At 43.7% G+C, this 22,089-nt stretch overlaps 1 protein-coding gene and 1 pseudogene across 4 annotated transcripts; one reads left to right on the top strand and one right to left on the bottom strand.

Annotated features, from left to right (window-relative positions):
* Nucleotides 1-1,324: 1,324 nt before the first annotated feature.
* DENND10 (DENN domain containing 10) lies at nucleotides 1,325-18,897 on the bottom strand. 4 transcript variants are annotated; one of them, XR_009492944.1, is made up of 10 exons: nucleotides 18,797-18,897; nucleotides 16,286-16,482; nucleotides 14,823-14,902; nucleotides 11,784-11,932; nucleotides 10,739-10,850; nucleotides 8,706-8,806; nucleotides 6,455-6,562; nucleotides 4,346-4,440; nucleotides 2,359-2,869; nucleotides 1,325-2,270 (listed from the first exon to the last, which is right to left on the bottom strand). XR_009492944.1 is itself a non-coding variant. In XM_015460751.3 (9 exons), exons 4-9 carry the CDS (start codon nucleotides 11,929-11,931, stop codon nucleotides 2,693-2,695), a joined length of 741 nt encoding a protein of 246 aa, XP_015316237.1. In that variant the 5' UTR covers nucleotide 11,932; nucleotides 14,823-14,902; nucleotides 16,286-16,502; nucleotides 18,797-18,897; the 3' UTR covers nucleotides 1,325-2,692.
* Nucleotides 18,898-20,155: 1,258 nt separating this feature from the next.
* LOC107131893 (10 kDa heat shock protein, mitochondrial-like) lies at nucleotides 20,156-20,928 on the top strand (annotated as a pseudogene).
* Nucleotides 20,929-22,089: the final 1,161 nt, after the last annotated feature.

Below are 22,089 nucleotides of genomic sequence, written 5' to 3'. Positions count from 1 at the left end.
TCCCCTGCTGGTATTGCTCATCAATCCATTTCTAGCCTGCTCTTCTAAACCACACCTGCTTAAAAGCCTTAAATGGCCTCCCAGTACACCAGGATGAAGTCCAAATTCCTTGCCACAGCAGGTAGAAGACTTTATTCCTCTCTTGCCACTCCCCCTCCTCACTCTGTACTGACATCCATCAGTGTCTCTGAGCCTTCCCACACGCTGTTCCCTCTGTTCCAGGTTAACCTCTCCCTGGGCTTCAGGTCTGACTTGGATGTTAATCACTTTCCTCCAGGGAGCCTTCCAGGATTCGCAAGACTGAATTAGGTGCCCCTCCAATGTGCTCCCATAGCGCTCATGTCTCGCCTAGCACTTGCCACACGGCCATGCCATGGCCTGTTTGCTGACCCTACGCCCCCACAGATGGTGCATCTTGAGAGTAAGAACATTGTCGTGGGCATCAAGGAAGCCCCAGGATGCGATACACAGAGCACAGTGTAGAGCAGGCACCATGCTTGTGTACCGGATGGAGGATGTTTCTCACACACCCTGCCGCAAGTCCTCTCTGAACACACCTGGGGGGCTTCCCTGGGGGTCCAGTGGTTAAGAATCTGCCTTGCAATGCTAGGGACACCGGTGTGATCTCTGGTCTGGGAAGATCCCACAGGCTGTGAAGCAACTAAGCCCGTGCTGTACAACTAGAGCCTGTGCTCTGGATCCTGGAAGCCGAAACTACTGAAGCCCGTGAGCCCTACAAGCCCACGCTCCACAGAAGTCACCGCAGTGAGAAGCCCTCATGCTACAATGAAGAGTGGCCACCGCTCACCGCAACTAGAGAAAGCCTGCATGCAGTAATGAAGACTCACCACAGCCAAAAAAGAAAATCTTAAAAAAGAAACAATGCACCTGTGGCTTTCAGTTTTCCCTGGGCCACAATGAGAGTTATCTCCAAATTTGGTAAAAGGTGTTTCAGCACAGCCTAGAAGGACAAAACCAGTCAAAATGATCCACCAGTCAGCTCCATGTCGCCACAAGTTCCTACTGAACAAAATGACAAATGTGCAGAGGCTCCAAGGGAAGATTTAGCCACTGATCGAGGACACAGCAGTGACGTGAGGACATCTTTTCCAAGATGACACTTGGACCTTACAGTCAGCTCCAGGAAGGGGGCGTGGAGGACCGGGTAAGGAGAGAAGGGCCAAGGCAGGGGTGGAAGGAGCCAGACTGCTTGAACACTCAAATAGGTCTTCGGATAATCCCCAGGGGGTCCACATTTGACAGAGAGGGTTTTTACTTTCGTTTGGTTGGAGTGCGGAGAAAGGGCACAATTTATGCCTGAAAGTGCTGAATATCAAAATATTTCACTTTATTTCTGTATCATAAATTTGTCATTTCAACAACTTTGATCATGAGCTAATACAGTAATATATATAAAAAAAAAAGAGGGTGAAAAAGACGTTAGTATTCATTTTCATAAAGTGCAGATTTAATTTTCAATTGTTTGCCCCAGTAAACATCACTTCACTTCAAATCCTCCCCTGACACCAACCAAAAAGGGACTGTTTTAAAATTTTTTTCCTTAACAAATGTCTACCACCCAGGATAAATGAAAGATCCAATACAGACAAGTTTTTCTGCAAACATTTTTCTGGTTAAGATTTCTGAGGACAAGAGTACTAAGTGAAAAAAATAACCTGTCATAATTAATATGAATACATATAACAAAACGTAATTTAGACCCCCATGCTTACTTTGCAATTTTTAGGTCTCCAATTATGAAAAAGGTACCTAACTAAATGAGAATGGATACCTTCATATGTGGCCAAATTATTTTTACTGACGTCGTTTGAAGACATTCTCTGGTTTTGGCCTTTACGACAAGTTAATTCTCATACTCCCTCACCAATTATATAAGGTTGCTTTCAGTCAGACAGACATTTATATTCAAAATGGGCTTCTTCTCTTATGCTACTACATAAGGACTGGCCTCTTTTTTCAAAAGAATATTGCTAGCAACTAGGTTAATTAAAGAGTACTCATGGCTTAAATTTGCCAAATGCTTACCTCTGAGACAGTATAAATATGGATTATTAAAGTTGTCTACTCAAGTATAAAATCTAGGCAAAACCCTTGTAATATAGGCAAAATATTCAAAGGCTAAGAAAAAAATTTCTTTTACAAGAAAGTGCAACTGCAGGGTCTTTTGAATGATCTTCTAGACGGTTCTGCAGAGAACTTAGTAGTTTGGCTCAGAAAGTAGAGTTCCTCATGAGGAATTAAAGTTCTTCCTAGAAGAATTCAAAGCAAAATTTCAGGCAGCTTTCCGAAAATAAACCGTTAGTTTGTGGTTACACAATGAGATAAACTGGAACTTACAATAATGAAGGCCTTCAGATTTGCTGCGATTTGCAGGAGAACTTGACAGAGCTGCTCTGCTCTTACCCCGGGATGACGGGCTTTTATAAAGTTACCCAGATAGGTGGTTTCAGCACTTTGTAAACATTGAGAGTAGGCATGAAATTAATCAGGAGGAAATCAGAAGTGTTTTCATGTGTGTTTCAGTGCTTTTTCAGGTCAAATTACAATGCTTTCAAATAAAACATTAAAAGTGTAACATTTTCTTGGTCATTTCCAGTATTTTACATAGTGAATGGAGAGTCATGGTGCCAGGGCTTTACATCAGTCATCCGTGACACATTCTGTCCCACCGTCAGATTTTCAGCATTTGCTCCGCGGCTGCTAGATGGTAGAGGAAGTTTTCTGTGGCTGGTGGAAATCGTCTTTGCTTTAGTGCCTCATAATTGAGCACTCGCTTTTCTCCATCATCCGAAACTTCTGAAAATGGAGCCAGGTTGGTGAAGATTTCTTTTGTTTTTAGGGAGATATCCTTTAATAGAATAGGAAAATATATAATACACTAGTGTCCAAAAATTTGAATAGCTCTCCAGAAATTTTCCTGCTATTTTTTAAGTTTATCAGACTTATTTTATTTGTAAACTATAAAAAATGAAACCAATTTAAAACAACAAAAAATATATGGCACGGCTAACTTTGCACAGCAGCAGTGGTCAGGGTGGGGGGAATATTTTAACCTTTTTTTTTTGAAGTGCACAACTCAGTGGCGTTTAAGTACTTTCGTCATGTTGTGCAGCCATCACCACTACCCATTCCCAGAACTTTTTCATCATCCTAAACCAAAACTCTGTACACATTAAACAGTAACCCCCCACCCGCCCCTCTAGACCCTGGCAATCACCATTGTACTTTCTGCCTCTATGAACTTGCCTATTCTATTAATAGGTACTAGTGGAATCAAAACATCTGTCCCTCTGTGACTGGCGTATTTCACTCAGCATAATGTTTTCAAGGCTCATGCATGCTGTAGCACACGTCAGCGCTTCATTCTAAGGCTAACATCCCACCATATGTGCACACTACATGTTGTTGACCCATCCGTCCGCTGAGGAACATCTAGGCTGTTTTCACCTTTTGGCCATTGTGAATAATGCTGCTATGGACATGGGTACATAAATATCTATTTGAGTTCCTGTTTTCAATTTTTAATATAGAATTACCAAATCTCTATTAATGCTGTGTTTCGCTCTTTGAGGAATCTGCTATTGTTTTTAGAACAAATCTCTTCCCAGAGTCCCCTCCTGCCTGGGATGAGCAGCCCAGCACCAGCCACACAGGCTTTCCTTCCCCTTCACAGACTGACATTCCCTTTGGGTGGCTGAGGACTCAGCAGGGCTCGCATTAAAGTCATGTCTCTTTCCTGGTTTGGTGACATCATTAATTTATTTGGATATTTTTGAATTCAGAATACATACCAGGCACTACATCATACTTTATAGTGAACCATCTATGGATCACTTTTAGTCCATGAAAAACACTGTAATTCAAAACTCAAATTTATACATTTCACCAACACTGTTTTCACTCTAATGTTGATGGTGGAATGGGTGGGTAATGACCATCTGTCCAGTAGGACAGTCTCAAGAATCTGGGTTCTTAGGACAAAACCCACCCACCCCTCCCAGCCACAGCTGGATGGGCCACCAGCACTGAAGAGAACGGCGTTGCTGGCAAGTGCCCACCAAACCTGCGGCCCCTCTCACCACTCAGTGGTTATAGCTTTCACAACAACTGCTTGATTTGGGCACCAGCCCCCTGTACCCGTCTCCCCGTGGAGCCTGGCGACTAACTGGCTCATCTTCATCGGGTCTATCCTGAAGACCTCATCTGAGCAGCTGCCCATGGGCCTCTCCAGTCACTTCACTCTGGTCACGTGGACAGCAGATAACTTGCCGCTGCCCAAAGATGCCTTTTTGGGACCCCGTTGGTGGGAAGATGAAAGCATTACCTGTATAACTTGGCTGTCTGACTTCTCTGGATCTTCTGCCGACTGGACAATTAACTGACCAATTTCTTTATGCAGTTTGCCCATTGTCATGGCCTCTGGTGAGATCAAGAAGAATATGTTATGTGAATGTTTAGACATTTACAAAATGAAAAATCATCATCTACATGACAACCCAAACGACTATACAGAGGGGATTCTGAAAAAACAATTGACAAGCCCCCACATCTCCATCCTGTTACTACACACAGATGAGATGGTTGGATGGCATCACTGACTCAATGGACATTGAGTTTGAGTAGGCTCCGGGAGTTGGTGTTGAACAGGGAGGCCTGGTGTGCTACAGTCTACGGGGTCGCAAACAGTCGGACACGACTGAGCGACTGAACTGAACTGACCTCACACAAATACGACGACACAACAGGAGGTAAGGCATAATCATGATTTATATACTTCATGTCCAAAGTAAAAATACACCAACGCCAAACCAAAATTCTGGTAACAATTTTTTCTTTCTAGACAAAAACCTAATGAAAACTGACTGTGTGTAGGTTGTAAGCCAAGAGCCTGACTTTCCTGTCCCCGTCCTCACAGTTGGGAATTCATGTTTATCTTTCTGGCAGGAATATTGTGAAAGCCGTGCTTCCTGTCAGTTCTGCAGAAGCATCTCAACAATCACGGTGTAAAGGCCCTTAGGAATGAGCCACGGCAGCAACCTAAGTTACAGTAATTACGGGCTGACCAAAAAGTTCATTCAGGTTTCTCGGTAATGAACTTTTTAGCCAACCCAGTATCTACATTGCTATTTTCTGCAGCAAGAAGGTTAACAGAGATTTCGGTTTAACACTCAAGAGGGACAGGCTCCACGGGGACAAGCCCATTTTATTGACTCAGGACAGCAGGGGATAGCAGGGAGCGGCAGTTTCTGCCTGGTCCTAACACTTCAGTAGTTTCAGTGGCCCTGGCCACAGCTAGGTTTCTACCACTCCAGCTTTATAAAAGGCAACATCTCCTAAAAACCTGATACTATATTTTGAATTTTTCACCATGAATATGTATTATGTTTGTAATTTCCAAGTGAATTAAGAGAAAACAAGTTTTAGTTCTATTAATTGGAGGTTGCTAGATAAAACCTCACATAATCAGAACCCAGCTAACAAATATCCCTCACTGGCTAGCATTCAGCTGCTCCCAATTTTAGGAGAAAGAGAAAATGACAACACAAAAGCTGTTACAGGTAATTCTCACCTAAAACCAAAACTTCACAATGTCCTGGGTCTTTAGCCTCCAAGAATATTCATTCCCTGGTGTTTACTGAGACATTGTTCAAAAAGATTTTCCACACAGGAGTCACATTCAACCCTTGTGTAGTGACAGATGTCTGCACACTCTTTGACACTTTGTCCTTCATGAGGTGGACATGAGGTAAATTCTTTTCCCTTAATGACCTGCTTTAACAAATAGAATACGGAGGAAGTGACGGTATGTGACTTCCCAGACTAGGTTGCACAAGACATAGTGGCCCCTCTGTCTTGAATTACTGTTGGGGTGACCAACAGTCACGTGCTGAGAACACTCAAGCTGTGCTAGGGAAAGGCCCCTGTGGTGAGGCCGCCTGTCCACAGCCATGTGAGCAAGCTTGGAAAGGGGTCCTCTTCACTCCAGCTGAGCTTTCATTTGACTGCAGCCCTGGCAATATCTTGATTAAAACCTCATGAGAGACCCTGAGCCAGAACCTCCTAGCTAAGTCCCTCCTAAATTCTTGCCCACCAAAACTTTGAGATAATCAGTATTTGGTGTTTTAAATCACAAAGTTTAGCAGTAATCTGTTATGCAGCAATAGATATCAAATACACTTTGTTTAAACAGAAAAGTGGAGAAACAAGATGAATAGACCATTGACCTTACTAATATACATATGCCATACAGCATAAGCACTCATACGTACCCTTAACCGTTAGATCTACTAGAATGAGTGCTGTGTTCTAGACACAGAAAAATCCATCCAGCACAACAGGTGAGTACTTAGTATTTAAATAATGAGAATCAGCCTAAAAAAATACAACTGCTTGGCTTATATCTGGTGTCAACAACAGAGAACAGAGAACTAACCTTTTGCGAGCGGGGCGATGGTGATCTCACTGTCTGCCAGATTCACAAACACATCGTACAGGTCTGATCTATTGCTCACGTCCAAGTCCACAAATCCAGCGATGTAACCTGTGTTACAGGGAGGATCAGCATTACTGGAGAAGGAGGAAATCACACTGTGAACATACCAAAACGGGAGTGAGTCTAAGAGCTCGTCAGCTGCTTTTCTTCTCTGCGTTACTTATCCAGGGCGTTTAAGCTGTATCCGTGGTATTTCTCAAGGTGACATTATTGCCAACTGTCTGAAGAAACTCACAAACCCCTCAGAATGTCCCCAAATTAGATTTTACGTCAAGGAAGAAGGCTGAAATAAAGAATCAGCTTTTTAGTTGTTATTTGGGTCAGGAATGACAGAGGGAATTCCTTGGTGGCCCAGTGGTTAGGACTCGGTGCTTTCACTGCTGGGTCCTGGGTTCAATCCTTGGTTGGAGAACTAAGATCCCACAAGTCTTTATCTGTGCGGCCAAATAAAAAATAAAATCTTTAAAAGAGAATGATAGAGAAAACAGTGTATAGCAAGGATTCTCTTGACCACTGTCCCCTCCCAGGTCTCTATCGCCAAGAAGTCACAACCAAACACTCAGGTTCCTCAGGGATAGCATGGAGGAAATAGCATCATCGTCACCAACTTTAGATCAGATACAATAAACACTAGAGGAATCAAAGCAACTCAAGAATCAGCAGACTGGACTTCCCTGGTGGTCCAGCGGTTAGGAATCCACCTGCCAATGCAAGGGACACGGGTTTGACCCTACTCCAGGAAGATTCCACATGCCATGGGACAACTAAGCCCGTGGGCCGCAACAACTGAAGCCTGTGTGCCCTAGAGCCCATGAGCCGCAACAAGAGAAGCCGCCGCAATGAGAAGCCTGTGCACCGCAGCTGGAGAGTGAACCCCGCTCGCTGCAACTAGAGAAAGCCTGGGTGCAGCAGCGAAGATCCAGTACAGCCAAAAATAAATAAATAAATAAGAATTAGCAGACTTTTTGAACTGGTGTTAAAACAAAGGTTCCTTGACTTTAGATTTCACAGAGCAATACAATTAAAAGAAATTGTTTTTTGGACCAATTTTACTTTACCAAGTGAGGACATTTAAAAAACAATGGCAGTACCAAAAGAAAAAACCTACCACAGAGCACCCAGACAAAGATTCCCTCAGGTTTAAGAAACTGTGATATATATGATGACCAAAATCATGTATCAAATATGATTCATAAAACCATGATTTATATGATATATAAAATCATATATAAAATATTAAAAAAATGATACTGCAGATTCCTGGAGAGAGAGGACACTATTCAGTGTTCCTGAGCCAAGTTGCTATCCAGATGGAAAAAACTGAAATAGTGAAACTCACACCCTACCTACAAAAACAGTAATTCCAGGTAGATTAAAGACTTAAATGGGAAAGAAAAAACTTTATAAAGTTTTATAAGAAAATATAGGAGAACATCTTTCTGCCATTGGGATAGAAATTTTCTTAAACAAAATATAAAAGATAAAATCATAAGTCTAAAAACATCCCAACACATTAAGATTTCTATTCATCAAAAGATACCATGAGGAAGATTTCCCTGGCAGTCCAGTGGCTAAGTCTATGCTTCTACTGCAGGGGGTATAGGTTCAATCCCTGCTCAGAGAACTAAGACCCCACAAGTCTTGAAACATGCCCCACTTCATAAAAAGGAAAATGAAAATGGTGCTAACTTTTAGGTGATTTTGTATATTTTATCACAATTTTTTAAAATTTTATAATTTTTATTATAGTTGATTTACAATGTTTTATTAGTTTCAGGTGTACAAATTTTTTTAATTAAAAAAACTTTTTAAGGGAAAAAACAACTGGCTGCATTTACCAAAGAAATAATAAATAATCAACATTCCTCTTGTTGTGCTTAGTTGCTCAGTCACGTCCAACTCTTTGCAACCCCATGGAGTGCAGCCCGCCAGGCTCCTTGGTCCATGGGGATTCTCCAGGCCAGAATACTGGAGTGGGTTGCCATGCCTTCCTCCAGGGAATCTTCCCAACCCAGGGATTGAACCCAGGTCTCCCACGCTGCAGGCAGATTTTTACCAACTGAGCTACCAGGAAAGCCCAACATTCCCCTTAGGAATGCTCTAAAATTAAAACAAAACAAAATCCCCCTGCAAACAAACAACAATCCTGGTTAAAGCCGAGCTTCTCCTCCCCTGGGAGCCTGCTGCCTACCTGGGCACATCTGTAGGGCTTCCAGCTCATCGGCATCCAGGTGCACGTAGGAGTGAAGTATGGTCCAGTCCTGCCGATGCCATACCAGGGCAGGCAGAGTCCTGGGGAGTCAAAGTGAGAACACAGATGGCTGCCAGCCCACCCCTGAGACTCCGCCCATCCTGTTCCCTCCTCTTCTGCGGGAGGAAACTGGCTTCCGGATGCAGAAGAACAAACGCTCTCTGTGCCAACACCTCGAGGCTTCAGAGTAAATTAATGCAGCGTTTTGCTGTTGTTTAGTTGCTCAGTCGTGTCCGACTCTTTGTGACCCCGTGGACTGTAGCCCGCTAGGCTCCTCTGTCCATGGGATTTCCCAGGCAAGAAAACTGGACTGTTGCCGTTTCCTTCTCCAGGGGATCTTCTTGACCCAGGGATCCAATTCCCGAGTATCTTGTATTGGCATGTGGATTCTTTACCACTGAACCACCAGGGAAGCCCAAGTGTTTTAAACACAACTTTTTGGGTCAGATAAGCTACAAAAAACTGAAGGTATTAGTTTCAAAAGATCTCCATAGTTGGGGAATGATGCTTTTAAAGTGTTCCCCCATGGTCCAGTGGTTAAGACTGTCTTCCACTGCAGGGGGTGCGTGTTCCATCCCTGCTCAGGGAGTATCCCACACTCCTCACAGGGCAGCCAAAACAATAACAATAATAATAAAGTGCTCTTCCCAATGCCCCACTCTGCAGGCTGCCACAGAAGCAGTCTGGGGGTAAGATCCAAAGTGGGCCCTACAAGCAAGAAATTTTTTTGAAGCCTCCCATTTCATATTTAAAATTCCAGCCAAACTTGCAAACTACTTTGTGTTTGTTTTTATACGAAAATAAGTTTTCTTAAAAAACTTCCAGTGAGACAGCTACTTCGTTCAGGAAGAAGTATGCGTTGATGCGCCTGTGGTTTTGTGAACCCTCTGGTGGCCCACTAGACATCTCAGAAACTGAGGACACTCAGGTTTCAGAAGCATAAATGTAGAGGAAGAGGGCAAATGGGTGGAAAAACACAGACTTGGGGAGTGAGAGCAGGATGACAATTCTGGTCCCATTACTGTGACCTGAGGCAAGCACCATCCTTACAACCGTAATCACTTCTCGAGTGCACACTATGTGCAAGGCACGTGCTGAGCATGTTACACAAATTATTTCCAGTCCTGAAACCAAGCTTATGAGGCGGGTATTACCAGCTTCATTTCACAGATAAAGAAACTGAGGTGTAGAAACATTACATATCCTTTACGTGGTCACAAGGCTAAGAAGTTGTCTCCCAGGACTTTACCCCAGGTCTTTCTGCCTAGCAAGCCTTTTTTCTTCTCAGTATCTAACCACTTAGCCTCGATCTGCTTATCTATAAACAGGGCAGTCACACTTCCTCCCAGGGTTCTTCTCGTGAGTAAGTCTAATACAGCCAAGTGACTTACACAATGCCTCACATACAGTGAATAGCATAAATGCTAGCTCCTCTGCTTTTACAAAAGAATCTAAGAATAAATCTAAGTTAGATTTGGCAAAGAAAACAAAACAAATCTATATTTACTATATAAATAAGAGTCTGGGATAAAACTGAATGGAAGAACAACTTGCCAAAAACAGGGGTCAGGCAACTATGGCCCATAAGTGTGCTGCCCTCCTTTGCACGTAAGGTTTTACCAGAACACAGTCATGCTCATTCATTTATGCATGGGCTGTCCATGGCTGTTTTTATGCAACCCATGGCAGTTGAGTAATTGGGACAGAAAGCATATGGCTACAAGGCTGATATCTACTATCTGGCAAGGGAATGTCTGCAAACTTCCTGCTCCAAAATATTAGTTCATATTTCAAAATTTAAAGAAGAATCTGTTCAAACTCAGTGACCTTGAATACGAAATCTAAACCAAAGTGGCATTTCACCCCTAAACTAACATATCTTATTTATTCCAACATGAAAACCAACAGGGACACAGAGGACCCCAAAGTGGCTGCCAACAAAGTTTACACTTTTTAATGATAAGAGATCATACCTGGTAAACTCCTGGACAGCTTCTATTTTGGGGTGATAGACAACAATTCTTTTCTTTAGCATCAGTGCTGTGTGTAAGATAACAGTTTCCATTCCAAACTGAGATACAATGTCTTAAAACAAAAAAAATTGTGAGTGCATTAAACATTATATAAGGAAATCAAGTTTTTATCAGAAATAATTCTTCACACACGAATGCATAATTATTTTCAAAACAGAGAATAAATTTCAGTAAATGTTATAAATACAGAAGCAGCTTAGTTGGTGGATGGTCATATCACTCCATACATCTGCTCCCCAGGATGGGTGTTACGGTAGCTACACCCACTCCCACAAGGGACTGGATGCTGGGTGCAGAGGTAAAGCCAGATTCACAAGAAAGGGGAATTATATGAAGGGAATCACCATCTTTGGGGTCGTGAAAGCTTAAGAAAAAAGGTTCACTGATCCCCCAAACCTACATACTCATCACTGCACAAGTCCTTGTGAGAGACAGCTGGACAAACACCTAATACCTCAACAGGGATGCTTAGAAACCATAAGAAACAGTGGGATCAGGGATGAGAATGAAGGCCAGCATCAGCCGCGGAATCCTCTTTCTTTCCTTGTTTAAGGATACAAACTCTCGGCTCAGCTCTAGGCTGGACCTTCCAGCGAGGAGAGGCAGGGAGTTAGACTGGGAACTGGGGCAGGGGCTTCAGCTCCCCAGGAGGAAGAGGTCACTGCTAAGATCTAAGGAAAGGAAAACGACGGAAGTCAGTGGAGACTTCGACCTGTGAACTTCAGCATACAGATGAAAAGAACTCTCTATAGACAGTTGGAATCACATGGAAAGAAACACCACACAAGTCTGCTTTCCTGACAGTTCTAACCACATAAGGAAATGGAGAACTACCTTCCCGCACAGGAAACGAATATCATGTAGATGAAAACATGTGGAAAGAGGAAATAACACTCTAATGCGAGACTGTCCTTGGCCGGGGGTTTTGTTGTTGTTGGGATGGGTTTTTGTTTCTTTTTTGCATCTTTTTTTTTTTTTTTTTTACCTTTGATGGAACCCGCAAGGTATGCCTTTCGGGCATCAAAGTCCTTGCTAAGGAAAGAGCCATTTTCTTCACTCTGGCATATCCCCTTCGTGAGAACTGCGATGTAACTCTCCATCATCTTAACTGGACTCCCATGCTTCAGGTACATTCTGTGAGAAAGGACAAAAAAGCAAGCGTGCTTCTAGTTAGCATGGACCACCTGGAGTAATGTACCAAGGCCAGGCATGGGTACGTTCTAAAGAACCTGAGCCAACTTGCTAACACACTTCTGAATGCCTGCATCTTTTCATGACATGGTTACTTCTATAAATTTACTTGGAAAATATATTAGAAAAATAAAACCACCACTGGAGAAACCTTCAACAGTTCTGTGAAGTCAGCTCTCGTTACATCTGCGGAGGCCGGCTGAGGTCCTTAGGCAGGAGAATGAACTAAGGACTTCCTGAGGCCCCACTGTTCTCAAGAATACTGTATCCTTATCTGTTTTTATGTCTTACATTCACAGGTGGTGTCGTTGGGCATAACAACTCTGTTTTATTGCTGGATTTCCTTTCATAAGAAAGAAGTTTGTGCATTGCCCACAGAGAAAGCAGCAATTAGTTGTAGAACATATATTTACTATTGGAGTTCTCAGAGGTAGCTGTATTTAGATAATTAAGAAATCAAACTCCTCTAAATTTCTGGTGATAAATACATACTAGATACATTCATTAAATTAAGAAGGTCCAGAAAATGCTGACAGGAAGCCAGCTCATTTACAGCTCACATGTGAAATCAGGCCCCTCTCCTGCAATCTCTTCCTGTGAGAAACTGTGAATTCTTCTAGAGAAGCAGGTCTGGGTCTACTTGGGCATTTTAGTAGCTGAAGGGGTACAAAATTGGGATGAACATAAAATAACTGTTTAAGACAAGTTCACTTGAAAACTATATTTATTGTAGATTAGGTGAAAAAAAGCATGGGATTTAACTGCTTATTAAATTTCATCAACTGTCAGTGTTTTTAAATTATTTTTGTGCACACCCTGGGGAAAAAGAGGCAGAGGATAATGAATATGGTGAACTGTCACATATAGAAAACAGTCAACCCCATTAACTCATCCAGGGCTTACAGATGAAGAAAACAGCTCCAGTAAGACATAAGGAAGGCAAGTCCAGGAGCTGCCCTGGGGTAGGGGGTCAGGAGGAAGAACTGGGGACTGGGAACTGGGGGAAAAGGGGACTTAGACTTCACTGTACACCCTTTGGTGTTATTTGCATTTCTTTTTATTATGTGCTTACATTACCACCACCAAAGCAGAGCAGAAAACCAAACGGCACCATTAAAATGATTACATATTTTAAAAATAAAATAAAATTTCATTAAAAAAATTAATTTAAAATTATAAACAGGGGTCATGGCAGTGGGCCCAGATCCCACAGAGGGAATGGACCCCGCCATGTGGGGATTCCCCGGCCACTGTGTGCAGCGTGCCGTGAAGGGCCCCTCTCACCAGAAATGGGAGAGGGCGCCTTCCCGCCATCAAAAAGTGCTTTTCTAACTAACACAACATTGTAAATCAGCTATACCTTAATCAAAATAAAAGAGCGAAAGTGAAAAAGTGTTTATCTCTGTGTGTGTAAAGAGGCACAGGTGTTCGTGGGGAGACTGAGTGTGTGTGCAGAGAGCACTCGGGTGTGGACAGGTGCCAGGGCAAACACTTGAGGGTGTTAGCAGGGGGCGGGCAGAGGAAGTGGCTGGCATCAGCTTGAGTCCGCATTCCTGTTGTAACTGTGACAGGAGGAGAGAATTCAGAGTGTGACAATGTCACAGCACGGCACAAGCTGAGAAACCCTCTGGGCTTCCTCCAGGGCAGGAAGTACGGTCTAAAGCTACCTGGCCTTTGGAGGCCCAGAGGGCCCAGAATACTTCCCAGTGAATTCAGTTGAGTAACCTAACCTTGACTCAAATGAAATGGAGTCCACCGTTTGTTCAAACACCTCTGCAGTGGCTTTAGTCCACGGCTTCTGGATGGTGACCCTAACAGTAACAATCTCCCTTTGTGTCAGTGCCTTATTTGCAGACAAATGTGTCTATTCCACAGTGAGCCACACTCCCGGAATTTATCTCATGGAGAGCAACAAGTTTTTCTTATCACAGCTGACTGCAAAAACAGTAAAACTTCATTTTGTCAAAATACAACCTAACTGTAACATTTAGATCATGAGATGGTATTCTTAGACTGTGTGTACGTGTGTGTATACGTATATAAAAATGGCAAAAATGCAACCATTTATCAGGCTTATAGTGTGAAAAACAAAAACAACGCCTCTTATCCCGCCCCCCATAAAAATCTACATACTGGATGTAAACCTGAGGTTATTACATAACACTGTCACTAGATAGAATTATAATTCTATCTAGTGACAATATTAGAAGGAAAAAAAAAAGCAAAACCCGAAACCCTGCAAAAGTCTTGTTCAAAGAAAAAGATAATGTCTCTCACATATAAGAGATTTCATTAATTTCACCAGATACACTTATCAAGGCAAGAAAGTAAACTAGTATACTTCAGATTAATTTTTTCAACAGTTGCGAAACTGAAGGAGTCCACTTGAATCATGATTAACCAGTTCATCAGTTTCTCAGCTCCTCAGCATTCCAGCTAAAAATATTTTCCTGTCCTTAAGCATAATTCAAAATGCCTGTTAGCCTTCCCCAATGACTCCCACACACAGCCTGACACAGATGAACCAGCTTACCACTTCCATCCCAAGGAAGGTTCCAGCTTGGAAATGAGCGGAAGTAAAATACCAAAAGTGGCAAGTGACTCAAAATACCCAGCACCTACAACAGTTGTGCAAACTGCCTTTTCTCCCCCCATCTATCATTTCCCCTGATAACAGGAGCAGTACCATAGAAGTAAGACAAAATGCCTCTTTATAAAACAGTGTCCAAACAGAAGGCTGAAATATGCTTCCTCATGTAGAAATCTGCTACATGACTATTGAGTAAGATCCTCATTTTTGTATATTAGCATTTAATACAGTTTTCATACAGACCTACACAATATCCTAGTGAAGGCGGCATATTTCTCTGGATTAAAATCTTTGGCGGTCAGAACAATAGAAAAATGAGTCACCTGTCCAAAACAAACAAAAAAAAGTACACTCTTTAAAGATACTTTAATAGAATTAATCTTTATTACTACATCCTAACAAGCCTCTTGTATAAGACAAACCAGCATTAAAAAGAAAAGACCAAAACAAGTAACAAGTCCTCACTTGCCTCTTTATACTTTTATGTGTATATACTATTTACAAATATATATATACACACATAAAAAATATTTTATGTATATATATACACACATAAAAATTATATATACATATATTTAATTTCCTTTTAGTTAGAATTCTTTTCCTCAAAAACATAAAAATATTTCAAATATCAGAAATGTGAGTTTTTATTTAAAACCCCCATCCTCATCAAAGCAGAATTAGGAATGCTATATCAGACCTACCACTTACTGACTATTTTTCATTAATGAAATAGAAGGATGGAAAACAACATATATATGTTTCAGTAAAAATCATACAGTTCCCCAAATAGTCAATTCTCTGTAGGGTGTTATATAGGCTAAAGGGCATTGTTATAACCTTCATTTATTTATATGCCTCTATTACTATACATACAAATTTCGGATCATCATATACCTATTATTTCCATTAGTATCTTTTTACAATTCACATTTTCTAATTATTAATCTCTGTTTTGTCTTAAACCTCTTACAGTTTCTAAATTGTTGCCTTCCTGTTACTTTAAACGTAATTCCTTACATTTAAACTGGTATCCTGAACATGCTTCAAACCATCTGGTGACTGACTACAGAAATAGCCCCGAAATGCTAAAAGAAGTCTTCACCCGGAAACCGACCAGGGGCTCAGCCACCCCGTACCAATATTCTTTTCTCTGAGAAAACCTCCTGGTTGTGCGGGACTAGGAAAGTCCAAAATGACCACATACTTACTGGCTTTTAGCCTGTCACCTTGATGGTGTCCGTATCAAATGACACACACACACAAAGTCTACTGAACACACAAATTTCCTTAGTTATCCTCTCTATTCTTAACATCCCCTTATCAAACATAAACCAATAAAAAAGTTTTCTTATCCAGGATAATTATATCCTTCAAAATAGTTTTTAATTATGGAAAATTACTTCTTCTCACTTTTAATCAGAGTCAAGGCTTTGAAAACTTTTCTACATTTCTACTCCATCCAAGTGTAACCTGGGAAAAGCTTCTCTATACCAACCACAGGTCAATCAAACAATATATATATACACCAATCAATATAATGATTGAGAGTGAAATGTCAAAGAGAACATTCACAACTAAAATCATATATTTAATATTTTCCCAAAACATATTATGAATGAGGAAGTCTAAAGCTAAGGGTTATTGGAATAATCTTACATCACTTTAAATATTTTTCCATTTTGTTGACCCTCCTACAGTCATACCTTTTTCAAAATGGAAGAATCTGGAACTTCAACTGTTGTGATATAAAACCATGTTCTTCTGTACTGACCAAAGACGAAGGGATGGAGCAGTTTGTTTTCATCTGTAAGGCAGCATTTTCTCAGCAGCAGATTCCTTAAAGTAGCTGTGGTGGAAGGGTAACACCACACCCACAGAACTTCTCCATTTGTGTCCTTTTCTACGGTGGAAAGATGGTCACTGTGAGAATGCCAAACAGCAGCAAGGAAGTGAATTGATTGGTTACTTAGAGGCACTTCGTGGAATCAGTTTCAACACCCCATTTTACAAAGAAACCCAGAGCATGTGAGATCCCCACCCCCATCCCCCAGTTCTCACCTACCTCTCCTGGTCCCATTAGCTAGCTCCCCTGATCTTGAATTTTAGGCCACCTGAGTAAGAAGCTTTTCTAACAATTCATGAATGAAAATGTAGCTTTAGCGGTTTGGTAGGGTCTTCCCTATCTCCTCCCATACAAATTCTCATAAACTTATAATCACTTTACCTTACGATCTAGTTGGAAGTATGTTTAATAAATACACAGGGTTTGTTTGAAAACTGGAAATTAAGAAAATGGGGAAATCTCTGTTATATAATGCTATGCACTGATAGTATGAAGTCTATATTTAAAATTTTAATAATAATGGTTAAACAGTCACACATGAAGTTTCACCACCAAAGTCAATACCTCAGTAACAAAATAGGAGCAATTTGCTAATAAAAACAACTCCAGGCAAAAAACAGCCTAAAATTTAGAGAAACAGTAACTGAACATATACCAGTAAAAATGCAGTTTTTCATCTACATACTTTAAAAAAAAATATTTTACTATGAAAATGTCAAGTATAAAAAAAAAGTAGAGAATGATAAAATGAACCTCCATCACTCAGCTTCAGCGATTATCAACACCTGGTCCTCCTCCAGTCATAAGGGGAAGGAGTTACACTCACCCCCATTATTTTTAAGCCAAACCCTTTTAAATTTATGTAAACATGAAAATTTTTTTAAATGAATTGAAAATGCAGTAAGTCATCTTTTTCTTTGCTGATACCAGATAAAGTCATGGTTTAATTCAGTCTTAACTCAAAAGTACCTTCAAGGACTAAGAAGTCTTAACGAAAATTGCTCAGTCTTGCTCAATTGTGAGTGACTCTTTGGGACCCCATGGGCTATACAGTCCATGGAATTCTCCAGGCCAGAATATTGGAGTGGGTAGCTTTTCCCTTCTCCAGGGGATCTTTCCAACCCAGGGATTGAACCCAGGTCTCCGGCATTGCGGGCTGATTCTTTGCCAGCTGAGCCACAAGGGAAGCCCAAGAACACTAGAGTGGAAGATCTCTTAGGTACTTAGGTTTTGTTTTGAAACAGTTTTAAAATCACATTAGAAATGAACACAGAATCTGTTCCCAGATAAATGCACTCCTTTGAGACAGTGAAAATAATCAGCAGCATTTAGTCACATTTCCACCAGTTTTGCTAAACCCAAGGAACTTGTTTGTGCACTAGGGTTTAGGCATATGTGAAAATCTCTGGAGAATATTTTTTCAAAGGACAATGGCATGCAGAGAACGGCAGACGTTCCCCTAAACCAACCGCGTGCTCACTGTCGCTGTAGGATGGACGCTGCTTCAAAAACCATCGCACAAGGCTCGGGCATGCATTTCCAGCAGCCCAAAGATCCTAACGCACTTCCTTATACATTGATTTCCTCAAAAGAAACTGGGATTCCACCCACTATGATGATATTACATGTTACATGCACGACCTCTCTCTTCGGATGCAGGCCTTCTCCCCTGGTATGAGGTGGGGCTCTGGGGCTAGACTGCAAGGGTCCCCATCCTGGGTCCACCACTACCTAGTGTGCCTTCTTGCACAAATGACACCCTCGGCCTCCATCTGCTCCGTGAAGTGGGCATCAAACATTAGCCAGACCCCCTGGAGCCGAGGTGAGAATCAAACAGGAAACAATCGATGCAGAACGCGCAGCACCCCGGGCCTGCAGCAGGCCACCGCGTCCGAAACCGCTCGATCACATGACCGGGGCCAGCCGGGCGCCGGGGTGGCGCCCGTCTCTGCATCGCTCAGAGGGACCCCGGCCCTGCAGCCTCACAGTCGTGAGGCCTGCAAGCTGCCCTCGGCCTCACTGGGGCCTCGCCTGAGCAACTCGGTCAGCCTTCACGTCCAGGCTCGTCTGCAGCCCAGAACACCCAGGAGGACTTCCCTCCTAGAACCCTGGAGGTCTCCGGGGTCCCCCCGCCCTGCCTCCCAGGCCGGCAAGCCCCAAACAAGGCCGCCGGCGCACGGGCCCGACTGCAAGCCCGGCCCCTGCGCCGAGGAGGTAGGGCCCACAGTCCCTAGCCCAGGCCCAAATTGGAGGGGGCCGTGCTCTCCCCACCGCTGGCGGTGCTGCGGGCCGCGGGAGCAGGGGTCGCCCCGGGCCCAGGCGGAGACGGAACTGGGTGTGGGCCTGAGGGGCAGGGTGCCTGTGTCCTCACCGATCAGCCCGACTCCGAGCATCAGCTGAGTGTCCGCAGCCTCCGTAGCAGCCATTTTCCGCCGCAGCCGCCGCCGCCTCAGAGCGCAGATCCTAGCTCCCAGCCCGTAGACCCCGCCCCTCCTCCTGACCCGCCCACCCAGGGGCCCCACCCGCTCGCAGGCCCCACCCTCCAGGCCCCGCCCCCACCCTCCTCTAGGCCCCGCCCTCCCCTCTTTCCTGGACTTCCGGCCTCTCCACTTACTTTCGCCCCAGGCGCCTCACCCTCGAGTCCTGTGTCTTGTCTCTAATACACATCTTCATCCTCCGCCTCCTCAGTTCAGTTCAGTTCGGTTCAGTAGCTCAGACATGTCTGACTCTTTGCGACCCCATAGACTGCAGCACGCCAGGCCTCCCTGTCCATCACCAACTCCCGGAGTTTACTCAAACTCATGTCCATTGAGCCGGTGATGCCATCCAACCATCTCATCCTCTGTCGTCCCCTTCTCCTCCCGCCTCCAATCTTTCCTAGCATCAGAGTCTTTTCAAATGAGTCAGTTCCTCGCATCAGGTGGCCAAAGTATTGGAGTTTCAGCTTCAGCATCAGTCCTTCCAATGAGTTTTCAGGATTGATTTCCTTTAGGATGGACTGGTTGGATCTCCTTGCAGTCCAAGGGACTCTCAAGAGTCTTCTCCAACACCACAGTTCAGAAACATCAAGGAGACCCAACCAGTCCATTCTCAAGGAGATGGGTCCTGAGTTGACTCATTGGAAAAGACTCTGATGCTGGGAGGGATTGGGGGCAGAAGGAGAAGGGGACGACAGAGGATGAGATGGCTGGATGGTATCTCCAACTCGATGGATGTGAGTTTGAGTGAACTCCGGGAATTGGTGATGGACAGGGGGGCCTGGCGTGCTGCGATGCATGGGGTCACAAAGAGTCGGACACGACTGAGTGACTGAACTGAACTGAGAATCAGTAAGACTTGATTTCCTTTGCTCAGTGCGCTGGCATCTGCAAAACAGACTGTGACGTGGACTAAAGGCTGGGAAGATGGTAGAGCACAGTTCTTATCTGTGACCATCTCACAACAGGCGAGAAAACAGAAGAGAGGGAACACATGACCAGATCTATTGCTTCTGGGACTTCAGACCTAGAGAGGCAAATTTGTGGAAAGAGAAAAAAGCCTCAGAGGTGGGGCAGGATGAGAGCACAACCTTTCCTTGCCCTGTTCAGGTGGCTGTGCTGTGGGCACCTTAAGTACTTCCTCTACAAGTGAGTTAGGGACAATCCCCTGTGGCCAAGGCCCATTGGTGTCACCTTAGTCTCTGGCACATTCTGGAGGCATTCAGAAAATAAATGAGGATGAGATGATGACCAGTAGATACTGAACCAAAGGACTGGAAGGAGATGGTGGTATATACCGGGAGGGAAGGGGGACAGGCTAGGGAGTGCAGAGGTTGTCTCTGCAAAGTGTGATTGGAATTTTCTCCCTCCCCTTTTACTTCCTGGTGTGGCCAGACCTGCCAGACAGGTTCTCCAGAGTCAAGGGGAAGAAGCAGAGGGTGGAGAGAGGAGAGGCACCCCAACTTTTGGTGATAAAACTGACTGCTGGGTGTGGCAACACAAACTTGAGTTCTAATCCTAGTTCTGCCCCCTCATAGCTGTTTAATCAATCTTCTCTGGGCTTGTTTTCTTAGTGATCAAAGGGGGCTAATCTTATTTTCCTCTGTGTTTGTCTTAATAAGGGTTGGACCAAGAAAAATCTTGATGCTAATGTTATAGATAAGAGTAGCCTTGTGGAGAGAATGAACTAAACTATGGTGGCTGGAGTCATGGCAGGACAGGCATTCAGGAAGTTTCTTTCCTTCTTTGTCCAAGTATTAGTTAAAAGGAGTGCAGCAGAAACTAACCAGTGGTGGCATTATGCTTCCAAAAAAAACTGCAAGGAAAAGTATTGGAAGCAACAGTAGTAGTTGCTGGATTGGGTTCTAAGGGAAGGGGTAGAGAGATTCAATCAGTTACCAAGAAAGTTGGAGATAAATTTCTTCTCCCAGAATATGGGGGCACCAAAGTATTTCTAGTCGACAAAGATTGTTTTTCATTTAGAGGTGGTGACATTCTTTAAAAGTGGGTGCTAAGTCACGTCTGACTCTCTGCGACCCTTTGGACCGCGGTCCACCAGGTTCCTCTGTCCATGGGATTCTCCCGGCAAGAATACTGGAGTGGGTTGCCGTGCCCTCCTCCAGGGGATCTTCCCAACCTGGGGATTGAACCCGTGTCTCTTATGCCTCCTGCATTGGCAGATGGATTCTTTATCACTAGTGCCACCTGGGAAGCCTGTAGACTGAAATAAATCACTATTGAATTGGCATCTGCCCATTCCACTGAAATATTTCATCATGTAAATAATTTCCACGTCTCTCCTTTATAATAAACTAATGATGGCACCCCGACGTGGAGAGCATCTCCAAGACCACCCCAGGTTCAATAGCGTGTGGGGGCTCATGGGATTCAGCACATAGCTGTACTCATGGCTGTAATTTATTATAGCTGGAGGATACAAGCCAGACAGCAAAGGGGAAAGGCATGGGGGTGACAGTTGGAGGAGGCCAGGTCCAGGCTTCCAAGAATCATCTCCTAGTGGAGTCATGTAGGATGCACTTGGCTTCTCCAGTGACGCATAGTGACAGACATGTGAAATGTCCATCGGGGAAGCTCATTAGAGACGCGCAGTTCTTATTGAGGGCTGGTCACAGAGGCACTTCCTGCCCAACGCATACCAAAATTCTAGGCTCTCACAAGGAAACAGGTGTTCAACATGAACCCCACGTCGTGTATGAATAATTCAGGCGCAGACAGTCGTTCTTATCAATTCTGGGAATGGTAGGAGCAACCCGCAAATCCGACTTCCCAGACACCAGCCCCAGGCCTAAGCTTCTCAGCAGGCTTCTCTAAGGATGGCGGTCTCTGGCCTGCTGCGTCTGGTTCGCACAGCCTGCTTATCCCTTGCTCCTCAGGAAAAGAGTAAGAAGTCATTGGCATCGATATGGGTTTGGAAAATGCCCAAAGTGTCTGAGCATGTGGATAAGGGACCCAGTGTTTTCCACAAATGTTCCAATGCCCGGGTCCCTGTGTGCCAAGTGTGGCACTTCTTTTCATCTGTTTCAATAATTGGATTTAAGCAGCGATTAGGCACCATGTCAGCCAAGAACTTCTTTGGCGGGGCGGCAGCTCTTTTAAGGCATTCCAGGCCTGCCTGGGGACTGGAAAGTCACCTCTGGAAGGGGGTTCGGTCAACTACCCTGACACC

Source organism: Bos taurus, chromosome 26, assembly GCF_002263795.3.
Source record: "Bos taurus isolate L1 Dominette 01449 registration number 42190680 breed Hereford chromosome 26, ARS-UCD2.0, whole genome shotgun sequence".
Lineage (NCBI taxonomy): Eukaryota > Metazoa > Chordata > Mammalia > Artiodactyla > Bovidae > Bos > Bos taurus.
The sequence above is the reverse complement of the archived record's forward strand: the minus strand, read 5'-3'. Positions and strand labels throughout refer to the sequence as shown.